The sequence below is a fragment of the Elephas maximus genome, chromosome 1 (genome assembly GCF_024166365.1).
Source record: "Elephas maximus indicus isolate mEleMax1 chromosome 1, mEleMax1 primary haplotype, whole genome shotgun sequence".
NCBI classification, from domain to species: Eukaryota; Metazoa; Chordata; class Mammalia; order Proboscidea; family Elephantidae; genus Elephas; species Elephas maximus.
In genome coordinates this window covers 66938388-66957013 of record NC_064819.1, presented here as the reverse complement: position 1 = coordinate 66957013, position 18626 = coordinate 66938388, and the positions used below count along the sequence as shown (strand labels likewise).

Genomic DNA, 18626 nt, shown 5'->3' with positions numbered 1-18626 from the left:
AGGGGAAATATCTTCTATTTGTCACTATTGCACATTAGTCAACACAGGTAGCAGCAAAGACTAGTATACCACCTGATTAACCCATTCCTGCCAACTGTCATCATCACGTGGTGAGTATGGAATGATGAAAATGTAAACTGAAAATTTCAGGAGTATGAAACAGTAAAAAAAAAAAAATACAGAAGGCCTTAAGAGAGAAGAGAAGAAGGAAATAAAAGGAGTATCTTCAAGACCGTGTTTGTCTTGCTGAACAGCTTATCGACTTTATCCTATAAGCAATGGAGGGTTACCAGCAGATTTTAAGAAGGGGTAAAACATTTTTTAATCTATTGCTTCTATTAATGTATGCAAATTCCATACAGTGTTGCATAAACTCATAGTTGTTTCTTTAATTTCAGGGTGTTTTTCATACATATATATTTAAGATAGCTTTTTGTCAGCTATATCATCATTTCAAGTAAATCCCACATTGTTCTTTTCAGTGAAAAACAGGCCTTGTAGATGTTCCCAACAGAAACTTGAATACTTGCCTGCCTGACAAGGATAAAGAATCCACCCTCCCTTTCTTTCATTAAGCACATATTCATTTCATATCTCCTGTATAAAGCATCACATATTATGTTTAACTCATGAGAAAACATTAAAAGTATATCTTATATTACGCATAATGAGCATCTTTTATTCCTATGGAGATTTAATAAAATACATTCTTAACGTGTTTTTTCACACCATACCTAATACGTATAATAGAAACTTTGGCTTTTTTCTTTCAAATGATTTTCCCTATGACCTATTCAATTAAAAAAAAGAAGAGAAAAGGAAAAAAAAGCTGGTAAAAGGATTCTAAAAAAAAAAAACTCCCTAGAGTCAGCTGACTATGAAGTGAACAGAATGAAGAGGAAGGAAAACAGCCCCGGGAAATGCTCTATAGTTAAAGACTGCAAAGTGAAGCATCTTCCAAAAGCACAAGGAGGCTGCGTTGACCAATACAAATTCTCACCAAACGTTCATTCCAAGGGTATTAAAGCATCAGAGTAGTTATTTCAAGAGTGGGTTCCTCCTATCCCTTCAGTTTAAGAAAAACTCCAACTCTCATTCACTGTTGTTTCTTTTTTTTTAATATTGGCATCTTTTCTTATTTTTCTTATTGGTGAACTCTCTTCAGCATGCTTTAAATAACTAATTTCTGTAAAGTGGTCTAAATCTGGTGAAAGGAAAATGAAGAAATACAAAGTATGGCTGAGCACAGGACTGAGGAATATGGGCCTGGAGAGTAACAGCTCTGGGCTCCTTTCCTTAATGTCCTTTGTGACTCTGGGAAGCCACAGAAGCCTTCTGGTACTCAGTTACTTTTTCTGTTGCGTAAAGATGTGTTTGGGGAACACTGCAAACTGTGGGCTCTCCCATCCATGGGAGAATGAAAAGAACCACCAAAATGAGGTGTAAAGGTCGAGAACTTATCAAAGCAGCCAAGGAAACGTCTAAAAGCTCTTACTTCCAGATGGTGTGGATCTTTTGTTCTTGCATACCTTTTTTCTGTTTGTACGTTTGCTTTATTTTGTTCTCTTTCCTTGGGATTGCTTTTCTCCCTTGGTATGGTAAAATAGTGGATTATCCTTTGCTTATGAGTGGGCAGCTTTCTTTGGGGCAAACTCTCACCCTTGAAGCTCATTTACTTCATCAGCTTCTGCTGCCTTACCTGGCCACAGGGTTAAGACTTCGGGTTTAAGACTATAGTGTGGGCTCTACAATTTATTTCATGAAGAAGGTTCTTCTTTTATTCACTCATTCATTGAGCCACTGCTGGGTGGGGTAGTACAGAGGTGGATATTACAAGCTCCTTGCCTCAAGAAGAAGATGACAATTTAACAGGGAAGGCCAATGCACAGATATTTTAAAGAATTAATAAAATACAATGTCATGACAATCAGAACTTGTTATCACTCTGACCATGATCTATAACTAAACATCTAATGATTTCCAGGTAAACCATAAAGTTACATTTAGCATCTTCTGTTGATTTTTTTGAAGCTCCCCTAGAGTATCTATTCCAAGGTCAATGAGTCTGGCACTACTTGTGGTGCTGTTAGAATTTCCTGTGAATGCAGCATTAGGTACTTCAACCTTGCAATCAATTAAAATGCTGAGCTGATTCCAAGAGGTATTTAGGTAAGTCACCTCAGAGCCAATACCTGATTTTTTTCCTTGTGTTTACTCCCTACCTGAACTTCTGACTCCAGCTACTATGGCTCCCTTGATTTCTGAGGAGATAATTTTCAATCCAAAGAAACTGGCATGTTTTCCACCTGTATATTGGTTGAGCCTATTTCCCTTCCCACCCACCATAGATCTAACACATCTCTTAGTCGTCACGATGTATCCCTCACATTTACTGCAAATATAGCAAGGCTGCCACGGCCTTTACTATATTTGATTTTTACAGAGAATCACTTGCTTTTTCAAGTGTTGAATAAAAGTGTTAAGTAAAAGTTAACATGCCCGTGACATGTTTTAAATAGTAAATCATAATCATCCCACACTTTCCAAAGTACTAAAGAAATATATAAATCATAAAGGCTTATTAGAAAGATCTGGCTAGGAAAATGTGAATAACAAAATTGAAATTGCTAAATCTCTTCACTAATATATTTAGCAATTAAGAGTCAGATTGTTATCGACTCTTTTTTCAGAGCTTCTAAAATATGTCGTTATTAAGGAAGCTTTTTACCAACAAGCTCAACAAGTATAGCTCCAAAACGAAATCAAGAGAAACAGTTTTTTAAACGTCTGAATATACATTTGCATTTATGTATTAAATTTCCATAACTGTACTTGCTTTTAGCTTTTTGGGATATTATTTATTTTTTTGCACAAAGATAAGGCAAAGACCTCATCTGATTAAATATAAAAGTGATTTGCTTTTATACTTTGCCCACGACTTTGCAACTGCACTTAACCTGATTTCATGTCCACGACCATGAGTCTAATATAATAACCTATTTGAGTTCTCAGATAATAGTCATAGAACCTGTTACAGATTGAATTGTGGCCCACTAAAATTTTATGTTGAAGTCATAACCTCTGGTATCTGTGAAACAGGGTCTCAGAAGATGCTATCAGTTAACACGAGATCCTACTGGAGTAGGGTGGGTCCAAATCCAATCTGAGTGCTGTCCTATGAAAGAAGAGAAGAGACACAGAAAGACAGAGGGTAGATGACTTCGTGAGGACAAAATTATGCTACAGTTCCAAGCCAAGGAACACCCAGGGCCACGAGAAGCTCAGAGACAAGAAAGGAGAGAGAGTATATATGGCCCTGCTGAAACCCTGAATTTGGACTATCAGCCTTTAAAACAGTGACACAATAAATTTCTGTTCTTGTAAGTCACCCAATCTGTAGTACTTTGTTACAACAGCCCTAGGAAGCTAAAAGAAACCCTACCATGTACTTTTTCATTCAAATAGTTTCTCCATTGTCCATATTCTTGCTCATATTTATCATGGCATTTTTCATCAGGTACCACAGTCACTTGCGTACACGTCCATTCATCTAGCTTGACAGTAAGCTAATTGAAGGGAAGCATCCTGATCCATGGAAGGTATAAAAATTAAACCAGGAAGCTCGAATGATTACATCTCCTTCTTTGTTCATCAAGATCACAGGAGAATCAGGTGGAAGAGTCCCACGTTCCTGCCACCTTGTGTCCCTTTTATTCTACTTTGCCCCTAACTATCTCCAGATGAAGGGATGAAATTTGAGACTCATCCTCAAATTTAAGGCATAGCATCTTTACTGTTATGGCTAAAAGTAGTTTGGACAATGCAATGTTCAGAGTTGCAAAATTAGCATATCATACTAGCAGTACTCAACCACCAAAAAAAAAAAAAAAAACCCAAAGCACTGTGCTTAAGTTGATTTTGACTCATATAGACCCCAAAGGGCTTCTAGAGCTATAAATCTCTATGGAAGCAGACTGCCTACATCTTTTTCCTGTGGAGTCACTGGTGGTTTTGAACCATCAACCTTTCAGTTAGTGGTTGATCACTTTAACCACTGTGCCACCAGGGCTCCTTCAACCAGGGTTTAAAATTAAGGAATTATAGATAGTACCTGACTATCATCACTGACTGCTCTGACAAGGATCCTGGACAGAGCTGGAGAAAAATGTAGAACAAAATTATAACTCACAAAAATAAAGACAAGATTTACTGGTCTGACAAAGACTGGAGAAACCCCAAGAGTATGGCCCTTAGACACCCTTTTAACTCAGTAATGAAGTCACTCCTGAGGTTCACCCTTCAGCCAAAGACTAGACAGGCCCATAAAACAAAATGAGACTAAATGGGCACATCAGCCCAGGGGCAAGGACCAGAAGGCAGGAGGGGACAGGAAAGCTGGTAATGGGGACCCCAAGGTCAAGAAGCGGAAGGTGCTGACATGTCGTAGAGCTGGCTGGCAATCAATGTTACAAAACGATACATGTATTAATTGTTTAATGAGGAATTAATTTCCTCTAAGCTTTCACCTTAAGTACAATTAAAAAAAGAAAAAAAAAATGAAGGAATTGAAATTTTATACATGGGAAAACTGAAAGGCTACAAAGAAGAAAAAAAGAACTGTGACATGATGGCAAGCATTGAACACTCTAGGCAACATCAATTAACGCTGAGGAAGCAAAAACAAGGTGTGCAGACTGACAAAGGAGGGACTGTGAAAGTCACAATCCCTTCTTAGTAAAGTGGGACTACAAAAAAATGTGGAAATAATTTTCAGTGAAGCTCGTGTGATGATCCCTAGGCTGCCACACTGTCTGGGCTGGTTAGTGTCTGTGTCAGCATGTAAATGGGGGGCTTTTTCTTACCTCCAGATGCTCTAAAATATAGGGCGGATTTGTCATGCCCAGCCTCAGCATTGCTCCCTCAGGAATCACTTCAACCAGCTTCCAGAGTAGTGCGGGGAGACTGGTGCCAATATCTCTGCCATAAGCCCCTGTGTCTTCACTGGTCAACCATATCTCACAAACACCCTCTGTGAATCAAAGGAGATAATTAACAAATCTGCTGCAGAGCTGTTTCCTTCATCATACAGCTGCTCACTCTTTCTAATGCAGTATTTCTCAACACTATTATGCAGGCAGTCTGGGCATTCAATTGCGGAGAGAAAGGAGTTTATCCCATGGTGGCAGTGGGTTATTAAGTTCATTTTATGAACACCAGAGAGTTACAACAACGCTATAAATTATCAGTGTGTCCTATGGAGTGATTAACATTCACAGCCAATCAGTTCAACTGTGCTTCTTCCAAAGCACTTTGATCAAGACAAAAGCTTCAGTCCTACCTCTGAGGATATCTATTTTATTGAACACCATAAGCCCTGGGACTGAAACAGTCTCTCCACAGAATAGGTACCATCAGCAGTTAACTCACTAACCAGCCTGTCACCAATCCAAAGAAATACGTCAAGTGTAGTTAAGGTTTAACTCACAAATTATAAATTACAAGGTACTCATTTTTCCAGTAGTATAATCTGTCTTCTTTATTCAATTACGAATAGTGTGTGTTGTACTGCTGCGTTCAAAAACGTTAGTTGCTGTGTTAACTAAGCGTTTCTGTTGGAAAAGTCTGTTTACTGACAGCCTGCATCCTATTTTCCATCAATCAGACTTTAGGAAAATACATATTTGGTTTTTTGTTGTTATTGTTATAAGGAGTTTTAACTTCAAATGTTCATGTAAAAGTTGGACAAGGAATAAGGAAGACAGAAGAAGAACTGATGCATTTGAATTACGGTGTTGGCAAAAAATACTGAATATACCATGTAATAGCAGCAGAACAAACAAGTCTATCTTGGAAAAAGTACAGCCAGAGTGCTTCTTGGAAGCAAGGATGGTGAGACTTTGTCTCATGTACTTTGGACATGTTATCAGGAGCACCAGATCCTGGAGAAGGACATCATGTTTGGTAAGGTATAGGGTCAGCAAAAAAGAGGAAGACCCTTGATGAGATGGATTGACACAGTGGCTGCAACAATGGGCTCAAACATATAGCAATGATTGGAAGGATGGTACAGGACCTTGCAACGTTTTGTTCTGTTGCACGTAAGGTCACTATGAGTCAGAACTGACTCGATGGCACCTAATAACAACAACTTCAAATATTATAGCCAACAAAAACATTCTTACAAAAATTGAGAGGAAATACTTCTGGATCACCTAATGTTTTTTAAAACGAATTAAACAGAGTTAGCAAGAGCCACTTAGGTTTTCATGGCACATAAAACCTTTCTGTACCTATCCTCAATTAAAAGATTAGCCTATTTTAAAAGGCCAAATGATTGACAAGGCTAAAATAAACAATGAAAAGAGCCTGTGAAACTTGTTCATGCCAACGTGATTCGTTGCTTCTCAATTAAAAAAACTCAACACATTCAATTAAAACATGGGCAAAGGACATGAACAGACACTGCACCAAAGAAGATATTCTGGCAGCTAACAGACACACAAGGAAACATTTTTGATCATTAGCCATCAGAGAAATGCATATTAAAAACTACAATGAGATACCATCTCACAGAGATATTACTGGCACAAAAAAAAAAAAAAAAAAAAACCAGAAAATAACAAATGTTGGAGAGGTTTCAAGGTTTCATGCACTGCTGGTGGGAATGTAAAATGGTACAACCCCTATGGAAAATGATATGGCGCATCCTTGAAAAGCTAGAAATAGAAATACCATAAGATTCAGCAATCCTACTCCTAGGAATATGCCCTGAAGAAATAAGAGCCATCACATGAACAGACACATGCACACCCATGTTCACTGCAGCATTATTCACAATAGCAAAGATGGAAACAACTTAGGTGCCCATCAACAGACAAATGGATAAACACATTATGGTACATACACACAATGGAATAATATGCAACAACAAAGAACAATGATGAATCCGTGAAATATCTCACAACATGGATGAACTTGGAGAGCATTAGGCTGAGTGAAATATGTCAATCACAAAAGGACAAATGTTATATGAGACCACTATTATAAAAACCCAAGAAAAGGCTCATACACACAAAAAAATAATCTTTGATGGTTACGAAGGAGGGGAGGGGTGGGAAGGGTAAATCACTAACTACGTAATAGGTAAGTGTTAACTCTGGTAAAAGGAAAGACAAGGCACAATATAGGGGAAGTCAGCATAACTTGACCAAGGCAAAGCCATAGAAGCTTCCTAGACACATCTAAACACCTTGCGGGACTGAGTTACTGGGGCTGAGGGCTGAGACGATGGTCTTGGGGGACATCTAGGTCAATTGACATAGTTCATAAGGAAAATGTTCTGCATCCTACTTTGGTGAGTAGTGTCTAGGGTCTTAAAAGCTTGCAAGCAGCCACCTAAGATACATCTATTGGTCCCATCACGTTCAGAGCAAACGAGAATGAAGAAAACCCAAGACATAAGGAAAATATCAATCCAAAGGATGAATGGACCACTTGAACCACAGCCTCCACTAGTGTAAGTCCAGAAGAACTAGATGGTGCTCGGCTACCACCATCAATGGCTCTGATACAGGGATCACAATGGAGAGTTCCAGACAGAGCAGGGGAAAAAAAGGTAGAACAGAATTCAAAATCACAGGAAAAAGCAGACTTACTGTTCTGACAGAGATTAGAGGAACCCTGAGGTTACGGCCCCCGGAAACCCTGCTAACTCAGAACTGAAGCTACTCCTAAAGTTCACCTTCCAGCTAAAGATTAGATAGGCCTATAAAACAAACAGAAACACAATTGAGAACCATACTTCTTAGTTCAATCAAGTATATGAGACCAAATGGGCAACACGTGCCCAAAAGCAAAGACCAGAGGGCAGCAAGGGACAGAAAACCTGGACAAATGGACATGGGGAACCCAGGATGTAAAGGGAAAGGGGGAGAGTGCTGACAAACTGTAGGGATTATAACCAGTGTTACAAAACAACTTCTGTATCAATTTTTGAATGAGAAGCTAATTTGCGCTGTAAATTTTCGCCAAAAAAAAAAAAAAAACTCAGCACGCACACACATGCACACTGGTGTACGCTAAGACTACAGCCTGGACCAAGAGTATACTTTTCTAGAAAGAGTGTTAAAATTATCATTTTAAAGTGGCTTTAATTGACTCAACAAGAAGAGTTTCAAAAAATACATTTAAATATTCCTAGCTGAGAGAAACAACAAATAAAACACATGGCTTTATGTGAAGGTGGAAACCCTGGTGGTGTAGTGGTTAAGAGGTACAGCTGCTAACCAAAAGGTCAGCAGTTTGAATCCACCAGCCAACCCTTGGCAACTCTACGGGGCAGTTCTACTATGTCCTGTAGGGTTGCTATGAGTCAGAATCAACTCAATGGCAACAGGTTTGGTTTGGTTATATGAACGTGGCCTTAGAGCTTACAGAAAAAAGGATCAAAACAATAAAGATCTATACCCTATTTGGTGTGTTCCACAGAGCTACGATGTCCATTCTTTATTCTTTCCTTTAGAATAAGAGGTTAAACTGAAATATTTATTAAAAAAACTATCCAACTCACGCAAAAACATTTTTACTCTTCTCCACCAGCTTATCTTTCTGGGACACGTATACGCTTACCCCCACAACACGGAAAATACATGGATAGGAATAAAATTTCAGTTTCCCAAAACTAAAGAAGTATAATAACTTAGCACTGAAAACAGAAGGTATCAAAAAACAACTCCATTTAAAAAGCTGAAGTTGTATTTAATATTTAAAAATTAGTACTGTTAGGAATGTATGGGTTGTTTTCTTAATTTATATTAAATACCTAGAACTTTGTATAGTTTTAATCCAATAAAAAGTTGTATGTTCCAAAGAAATTGCCTGGTATTTCCATAGGCAATATATGTATTCTTATAATTTTATAAATATTCTCTGTCTATGAGGAGCCCTGGTGGTACAGTAGTTAAAGTGTTCAGCTGCTCACCAAAAGGTCACTCTGTGTACATGGAATTTTTTTTTTTAATTTACAAAAAAATGGGTTGCAGTTAGCAGTATCATCTTTATTTTAACATTACATATGCTGTCGGACACTGGACTCAGACAAGCTTTTTTTTTTTTAATCTTATCACAAAATCCATTCGCAGGAAAAGAGATGGCTAAGTAACAACATAAACGGACTTTTAAAACACTCTGAAAGAGGTTATAAAAACAGGACATTATCCATGATTTTCCAGTTACTGGCATATGAGCAACACAATATGAATATTTTAAAATGAAGAGAATAATTTTAATTTATAATTTTTCCATCCAAATGGTTCCATGTTACGCCTTATGTAGAGGGAGCGAGTTCCTGGAACAGTGCCTTGCTGTTGCTAGATGAATAGAAAAAAAAAAAAGGGGGAAAATCACTAGGACTAGGAATGGAAATAACTCCCACACAGAAAACAGCAGCCAACTCTTATTAGAGCTGCATAGGTGGGGACCAATAGCCCCCTGGTGGGCTGAGCTGCAAATTCAATCACACAAAGAGGAAGCAGCTGTAACACTAAATCAGCAACAACAGGAATCACGACCTTGATGTCTCCAAGATCAAGGCTACTAAAATACTTTCTAGTAGCAACCTGGTTTAAAACACCATGAAATTTGAGACCATGGGCAAAATTTGAAACCCCTGGCCTTCAGGAGAATTTTGCCTTGCCAATTCAACCGTTTGTTTTTTTTTTTTTTAAATGATATTGTGAAATCTTAATCAACGTGAAAAAGTTCAGACTGGGTAAGGTTATATTTCAAGCCTTCATTCTAATAAGGGTTGATCCTTCAAATAGGCCATAGAAAGTCATTCCATACTAAAAATTTTTTTTTTTTTTAGTATGGAATGACTTTCTATGGTGAAGCTAAATGCGGACTCCCCGTGCCTAACATCCTTTGCCCTGGAAAGTCTTGCGATTATGCATAGTGCAAGCAGTTGGTGTCAGGTCAGGCTTGCATGAGAATTCTCAAGGGAACCTGAGGGCAGCAGTCTATAATCATTAATGGATATAGGGACACACATGTGCTTCTATCTGCACGTCTAATTGGCTACACTTATGGACAGAACCGCTTGCCTAAACAGCTTCATCCCTTCAGGACTTCAGTTATGAGTGCTATTCCTTTGCTCATTCATTTCTTTATTCATCCATCAAAGAGTTATTAGGCCCTTGCCTACTATGTGCCATGCAGCTCCTCTAGCTGATGACAGATATGGATTCACCATTAAACCTCTGTGACATAAGATTGGCTACCACCTGGGGGCTGGCAGGCGGACAGTGGCAGACATCCTGGGAATTTCCCCTATATCTCTATTGGGGGAGGGAAGTTTTGAAGAACAGAGCCTTAGAAACCATAATAAAGGGCCAGCTGGGCTGGCTTGAAGTGGGTATGACGTCAGCCCCAGTGTGACAGCCCCAGTTAGCACGGGAACTTGGACTTTGATTAATACTTGTCAGAAAAAGAAACACACACAAAAAAGAGAAACAAGCAGGAAGAACCGAGATAAGAGAAGTACCTGCCCAGTAAAAACTTCCATATCTGTAAAAACAAATGCATGCAAAAAAAGAGTAGGGAGGTGGGATGGGACGAGACAGAAATTAGCATTTTTATGCATCCAAGGAGAAATTTTACTTTTTTATAAAATGGCTCATCTACCAGACTTTTGTTCATTTTCCTAAAATTGTTGGGTCTACCTGGACTTTTGTAATGAACATTAGGTTCATCAGATCATCCATCATCCTTTTCAGGTGTTAATTTCGGTAAAAAGAAAAGTAAGTACCAGGAAGGAACGAAACGCACTGCACAAGCGAAGACCTTTTTAAAAAGTTTAGTTATTAGAATCCATTATCATTTTGCCCAAGTAATTACAGATCAGCCTGTAGCTGAAACACATAGCTATTTTTCCCGGAACGGAGAGCAGTCTTGACAGCTGGATTCTGATCTCTGCTCCATAGCAATCTGAGATGACAGAGGATGGAAAAAAAGGCGAAGGCATAAAAGGTTAATAATAAAAGAAATACATTATCATCAATAATCTCACAACAGAGAAAATCCCTTTTTTGAAAAATCAAACTTTGCCAAAACTCAATTTCAAGGGATTATGACTCACTATAACTTTTCCTCTGTATGAGCTTCATTGTAATAAATTGAAATATGGGTGAAGACTGAATTCATCTGGTCAGAGAAGTGATATTTCTCTAGTAGCTCTTGCTTCATCACTGGGAAAAATTTCCACCAAAATAAGTTGTTTCAAGCATTCCATTACGAGCAGAGCATCTAAAAATAAGGATTAAAAAAATACGAAAGCTATAAACAATGATGTGGGATCAACAGCTAAAAGGCACTAGACTGCAGGTGGAGTTCCTAGGTGGTGCATATGGTTAAAGGGCTCAGCTGTTAACTGAAAGGTTGGAAGTTAATGCACCCAGATACTAACCAAAGGTTGGAAGTTTGAGTTCACCCAGAGGAGCCTTGGAAGAAAGGCCTGTCCATCTATTTCCGAAAAATCAGCTGTTGAAAGCCCTTTGGAGCACTGTTCTACTCTGATACACATGAGGTTGCCATGAGTCAGATTCTACTCAAGGGCAACTGGTTAGGTTAGGTTAGAAAGCAGGTAAACCTACAGAAGCTTAAAACAATTTAAAAAATCACCTCAAAACCTGCAAAATCTATCTTCCTCTGGAGCTGTCTTTTCTCCCTTCTTCTGTCTTTTGTACTCCTACCTCTTGCCTTTTCCTTTCTCCTCTCAAACCCATACCCTATTCTTTGCCCAACATTCCATTCCGGCTTTTATTCTCCATTTTCTTCAACAGCCAAAAAGGAATACAAACATACATTATATTTCATATGTATTTAATCTGCTTTAGATTTCTTGCTCTTTTAAAAGTACACTGTAAAAGGAATAATTCCATAAGAAAGAAAAAACTAAATTAAGTAGACTTGCTTGAGTCCCTCATTTTAATATTAGGATTGTCATTGTTATCATCAATTAGAATGGCTCAAAAGAAAGTTACAAAATCTGATATTTATAAACAATAATCCTATTAAAAACCCTAAATCAAACATTTCATATCATTAGTGACTGGCATTCAAATAATAAACATTAACCATATTATATAAACTTCTTGCCTTAAAGTCTATTAACATCTACCACATCCTCTAAAATTCAATATGAAAAAATTTTATTAATTTTATTGATTCCGATGATATCAGATGTTATGGCTCCTTGGATTCCTAGACAATGTTAGTAAATGTCTATTGGAGCAACATATGTAAAGCTGTGGAGAGGAAAAAGGGAAAAAAATTCATATTTTAAACTATTCAAACTACCTAAATTTTGCATTATTATATAAAAATAATTCATCTACCATATTTTTACACAAATAAAGTGCGCCTTCTACATTTGTTTGCCAGCCGCACCCTCCCCCAGAGAGGTATTTTCATAAAAGCTACTATGCCAAATTTTTTTCTACACATTGCTGTAAAAAAATTAGCTTAGCACGCTTATGAAAATACCTTGTCATGGGGAGGGCGTGGTTGGCCAACAAACATAGAAGACTTGCGTTATTTGTGTAAAAATATGTAGATGAATTATTTTCACATGATAACATACAATTTGGTAGTTTGAATAGTTCAAAATATGAATTTTTTCCTTTCTCCTCTTCTCAGCCTTACATATGTTCCTTTAGTAGTACACAGAAAACTGGATGACTCCTGCGTCAGGGATGCAAAACAGGGATTACAAAATGTTTGTAAAAAACTGCCCTGCAGCTTGAAGGACAATCAATCTATAAACGCCATGTTTATTGGCTGCCTTGAAATTTGCAACTGGCTACTTAACAGTTTTGTTTTCTTTTTTAATAATTTTGTTACTGTTGAGAATCGACACAGCAAAATATACACTAATTCAACAGTTTCTATGTGTACCATTCGGTGGCCTTGATTACATTCTTTGAGTTGTACAACCGTTCTCACCCTCCTTTTTTGAGTTATTCCTGCCCCATTAATATTAACTCACTGCCTGTTAAGGCTCTTATCTAACCTTTCAAGGTGCTGTTATCAATTTGATCCCATATAGATAGTTCGTTCTTAAAAGAACATAACTTTTAAGGCAGGTTTTTTTTTTTTTTTTTTTTTTTTTTACTAGTTAAGCTAAACTATTGTTTGGTTTTAAGAAGACTTCAGGGGATATTTTTGGTTAAGGGGTTAAGGTTTAAAGCTTAACTCAGAGCAATAATTTCGGCAGTTCATCCAACCTTCATGGCTCGAGGATGTCTGGAGTCCGTGAGTATTTGAAATTCTGTTCTGTTCCTTTTTAATCAGGATTCTTCCATAGCATCTCTGATCAAAATGTTCAGTAATGGTAGTCGGGCACCATCTAGTTCTTCTGGGCTCATAACAAAGAAGGCAGTTGTTCCTGTAGGCAATTACCAACACATTCCATAACCTCAATTCTATTCCTGACCCTCCTTTTCCCACTGTTGCTCCAGGAGAATAGCAACCAATTGTTGTGCCTTGGATGGCTGCTTGCAAGCTTTTAAGTCCCTATGCGCTAGGCAATAAACTACGAGGCAGAATTAGAAGCACTAAACATGCTATTAGGCTAATCAACTGGGATGTCCCATGAAATCATGACCGTAAACCTCCAAACCAAGAAGACAAAACCCGTGAAGTTTTTGGTCATACATAAGCAGCTTCAGTAACTACTGTTTTTTTTTCCCATCGTTGTAAACATATCACACAACTTACGCCAATTCAACTTGTTGGGTTTTTCAAAAAAGAAGACAGACAGAAGAATCTCTTACATCTTGTATCTCTCTTTACATGAGCACATTGTTGGGGCAGACCTTAGATGTAGCACACATCAATCCCTTGGTGTTCCCAAGCATGGGAAAGATGTTAATTGCAGCAGTCATGAAATGTCACACCTGTTCTGTAACCATACCAAAATTAAACAGCCAAACGAAAGCTGCTACAACTGTTAAAAGTTTCTGCTCACTTAAGCAAAACTCTTGTTGGTCAAATTGCCTGAGCAACTTTTTTGGTCATGGACATGTAAAAATGTATAACCAACCAACAACCAATCCATTGCTGTTGAGTTGATTCCGACTCATAGTGACCCTATATCCATATTCATTTATCCTTTATCAGACATCTGCTTTATAGTGTAGTTGAAAAATATCCAAAGCCTGATGCTCTCTTTTAATGGTCACCGTATATATTAGTTTGTTATGGGCTCTTTACTTCTTAAAGGAGAATCTTAGAAAATTTATAAGTAAATATGACCTTCTGTTTAAGCGTTTGAAAGGTCATGGAAATTTCTTCAATGAAAATGTTCCTAAATAATAAGATACACAGGTAGCAATATGCCTATTTGGCCTATTCATTTAGCAGGAAATTAGACAATCTAACTCCTTTGTTCACTTCTAATGTTATTATCAGGAATTCAAGGGTTTTATGTTTTCCTTTTAGACATAAAAAAAAAATCTTATTAAAACAGCATCATAAAAGGACCAACCAAAGGTAGCGTTTATATAACACTGATGTATCCTGATAAAATCCAATTAATAGGCCACCATAAAAAAATTATTAATTAGCTAATTCTTCAACTAGATCACATTCACACTACTTTTGCAAACTTAAAAAAAAAATTGTGTTAGCGACTTGAGAGTTCTTTCTATTTTGAAAAATGTTAAGTTTATAGAAAAGTTGCAAGAATTGTACTATGAACAGCCACACTTCCTTCACACAGCAGTATCGTTAACGTTTTGCCACATTTGTGTGCACTCCAAGGAGCCCTGGTGGCACAGTGGTTAAGCGCTCGGCTGCCAACCCAAAATCAGTGGTTTGAACCCACTACCACTCTGTGGAAGAAAGATGTGGCAGTCCGCTTTCATAAAGATTTACAGCCTTGGAAACCCTATAGGGTAGTTCCACTTTGTCTTATAGGGTCGCTGTGAGTTAGAATCAACTCAATGCCAGTGGATGGATGTGTATTCTCAATTCACACTCACAAACATGTATGTTTTTTTCTGAATCATGAAAATTAGTTGCAGACATCATGATACTTCACCCCTAAATACTTCAGCATACATCTTCTAAAATTAAGAATATTCACCTTCATAATTACATTCCAAAAACACTGCACTCAGAAAAACCTAACAATGAAACAGTACCCAGTCCATATTTAAAATTACCCAGTGATCATTTTTATAGCATTTAAAAAAAAATCCAAGATCAAATCATGAAGCATATGTTACACTTGGTTAATATGTCTCTTTAGGTTCCTTTAACCTAGAATAATCTTTTTAGTTTTCACGAGGGTGTGATTTTTGGAGTCCAGGCCCACGGCTTTACAGAATGTCCTTCAATTTGCATTTGACTAAGTATTTCCTCATAAATAGACTCAGGTTAAGCATTTTTGGCAAGAATATTTCAGAACATCCACGTTAGTGAATCATCAGGAGGCACATGGTATCAGTTTTTTCCATTATTGCTGATGCTATGTTTGGTACTTGGCTAAGGTGGTTGTCCATTGTAAAGCTAATTTTTTCCTTTGTTATTAATAAGTAATCTGTAGAGGGATATTGCATTTCCTTTTTGCTTTTTTAATAAAATTTATTTTTGTGGTTGTTGTTGAGAATATATACAGAAAAGCATACACCAACTCAACAGTTTCTACATGACAATTCTGTGACACTGATTACCCCTGTCTCTCTCTCTCTTTTTAAAAAATCATACTGTTTTATTGTGTTTTCAGTGAAGTTTACACAGCAGTTTAGGTTCCTATTCAACAGTTTCTACACAAGTTGTTCAGGGACATTCGTTACATTCTTCACGATGTGTGAACGTTCTCATTATTTCCATTTTGGTTGTTCTGCTTCCATTAATCTAGTTTGTCTGTGTCTCTTGACAACAGAGATTTCCATATTTATCTCTGTATGGTCAAAACCTAAGAACTGTAGGGATATATAGCAGGAGCTCCATAATTGTTCTGAGTAGGTGACTGAATATCATTTGTCTGTTTGAATTCAGCTTTCTCTATCAATAAAATTACACAACCATGTATAAACAATATAATCTTTCCTGTTTTAGTACATGAATACTGGATTAAATTCATTTCGGACATACTTAAGGATCATTCACAAACTGAGTTTTTAGAATTAGTCAGATTTTGATTAAAATTCATTGCTTATTAGTAGGATGGCCTCAGGCAAGTTTTTGAGCCTTTTGAGCTGTGATTTCCTGAGCTTTAAAATGAGTAGTACATGATTGTTGTGAGGATAAAATGGAGATAGGAAATCACCTAGCAGAGTACCTGGCACATAAGTAATGAAATAAAAAGTAGCTTGTGTGTACGTGCACACATACACACACGCACGCATGCACGCCAGAGTGTGGGGTAAAGTGGCAATTATCAGACAAAAGCCCTTCATCTTGTGCTTACTCCTCTACTCTCACTCAGCTCTACCACTCAACTGGACAATACTGTCGCTCTGGACAGACTGAACTGTATCTCCTTGGGCAAGTCACTATTGCTCAGGCCTCTCTGCTTTAGCATATGCTGTTCCCTCTGCCTAAAATGCCTTTTACCTCTTTTTAGGAAACTTCCTTGACCATGCAGACTAATTTAGATGCTCCTCTTCTGTGCTCCCAAAGCATCTTGTGTATAATTTTGTTATCACAATGTGTTATAATTATTAGTTTACCTGTCTGTCTCTCCTGATAGGATATAAGCATCTCCAGGGCCAAAAAAAAAAGGACCAAACCTGTTGCCATCAAGTCGATTCAGATTCATAACAACCCTATATGACAGAGTAGAACTGCCCCATAGGGTTTCCAAGGAGTAGCTGGTGGATTTGAACTGCCGACCATTTGGTTAGTAGCTGAACCCTTAACCACTACAGCACCGGGGCTCCAGGACAGAAGAGCAAAAATCTTACTATGGTACCTAGCACATAGTAAGCAGTCCTCATGTTGGTTCTGTCAATCAGTATTTTCAGTGAGATTGGTTTCAGTTAAAATGCTGTGCAGAGATCAATTAAGTTTAATTTAGGTAACGTTTGACAAGCATCTCCCCACCCTCACATATAAACACACACATACGTGCCCACACAGGCACATACACACACACACACAGAAAGGGTGAGCACACGTGCATGCAAGCACATATGCAAAGAGGGTGCTCTAGGTTCTGTATTAGGCAATGAGGAAATACCAAGACTAATATTCCTGGTCCCTAGATGAGTTGTCTAGCTCAAGTTCTTCATACAACAGCTAAAACATACTTTGGACAATATGGAAATGCAGTTCGGATGTTGCCAATTTGTAGCATAGTTTCTTTTCTAATAAGACTCACTGTCTTGTTTACGTGATAGGGACAGATAGATAGCACAGCAAGTGGTTCCAAATCATCCTTTTACTCAGAGGTATGAATTACCTTTTCACTTAGAGATAAGCTCAGACGTACCAAAAAGCCAATTACCCATAAAACAATTGGAGCCCTGGTGGCGCAGTGGTTAAGAGCTCAGCTCTTAACCAAAAAAGGTCGGTGGTTCGAATCCACCAGCTGCTTCGAATCCACCAGCTGCTTCATGGAAGCCCTATGGGGTAGTTCTACTCTGTCCTATAGGGTTGCTAAGTGTTGGAATTGACTCAATGCCAGTGGGTTTGGTTTTGGTTTTGGTTTTTATATGGTCCCACTTCTATGAAATATCTAAAATAGGCAAATATATGGAGATAAAAAGTTATTAGTGGTTACCAAGGGCTGAGGAGAGGGATGGGAATGGAGTGTTATGGCTTAAGGGGTACTGAGTTTCTGTTTGGGGTCATGAAAATCTTTCAGAAAGAGATTCTGGTGATGGTTGTACAACAGGATGAATATAGGTAATGTCACTGAATTGTACACTTAAAACTGGTTAAAATGGCTTTTTTTTTGTTATATATATTTTACCACAATAAAAATTTTTTTTTTTTTTTTACTGCTTTATTAAGAGTTAACAAAGAGTATTTTCAAAGCTTACTATCCTGAGTGATTATCCTGATACCCAGGGAAAAAAAAAATGTCGGCACAAATTGATAATGCTCTTGCTAAACAAAAACAACTTGTTTAAGTTGTTCCTTTTGAAAGGTCATAATCAGAGAGCGTATTGTTTGTTTCCATACTCCTACAAGAATTTGGAAATGATGGAAAGTTTAAAAACAAATTAAAACCCTAAGTGGATGATAACTCTTTCTGAAAACAAAGCATCTGACTCTCCAGTCTCTGAAATCTGCAATAAGCCTCAATGAGGCAGATTAAATTTATCCTCTTAATACCACAGCATGTTTTGTTCCCTCTATGGTCTTTTTTAATACCCCCAGAGACAATACGCACAGCAGTGTCTATGAACGGGCCCTCTGATGCTTCAGCAGGATGTGGGGAGACATGTTATTCCGTCTCGAAAAACTACAACAGGCTCCACTCCCTGCAGTCCAAACATTATGGATACAAAAAGACGTATGAAGAGGCAAGGAGCTGCCGTAAAACAGCTGCAGGAAAGATGACCATCAGCCAATCATGGTGATGGCAAGAAATTTATTTGGAGTTCAAGACTAATTTG

General features: G+C 37.7%; 1 protein-coding gene across 2 annotated transcripts in view; it reads right to left on the bottom strand.

Annotated features, from left to right (window-relative positions):
- The window catches only part of CDKAL1 (CDK5 regulatory subunit associated protein 1 like 1), a 794624-nt gene that overhangs the window by 308647 nt on the left and 467351 nt on the right, over positions 1-18626 (bottom strand). For both annotated transcript variants that reach the window (XM_049876026.1, XM_049876110.1), the window contains one exon: positions 4863-5029. In XM_049876026.1, coding sequence (XP_049731983.1) covers positions 4863-5029 — 167 coding nt within the window. The remainder of the gene's footprint in view (positions 1-4862; positions 5030-18626) is intronic.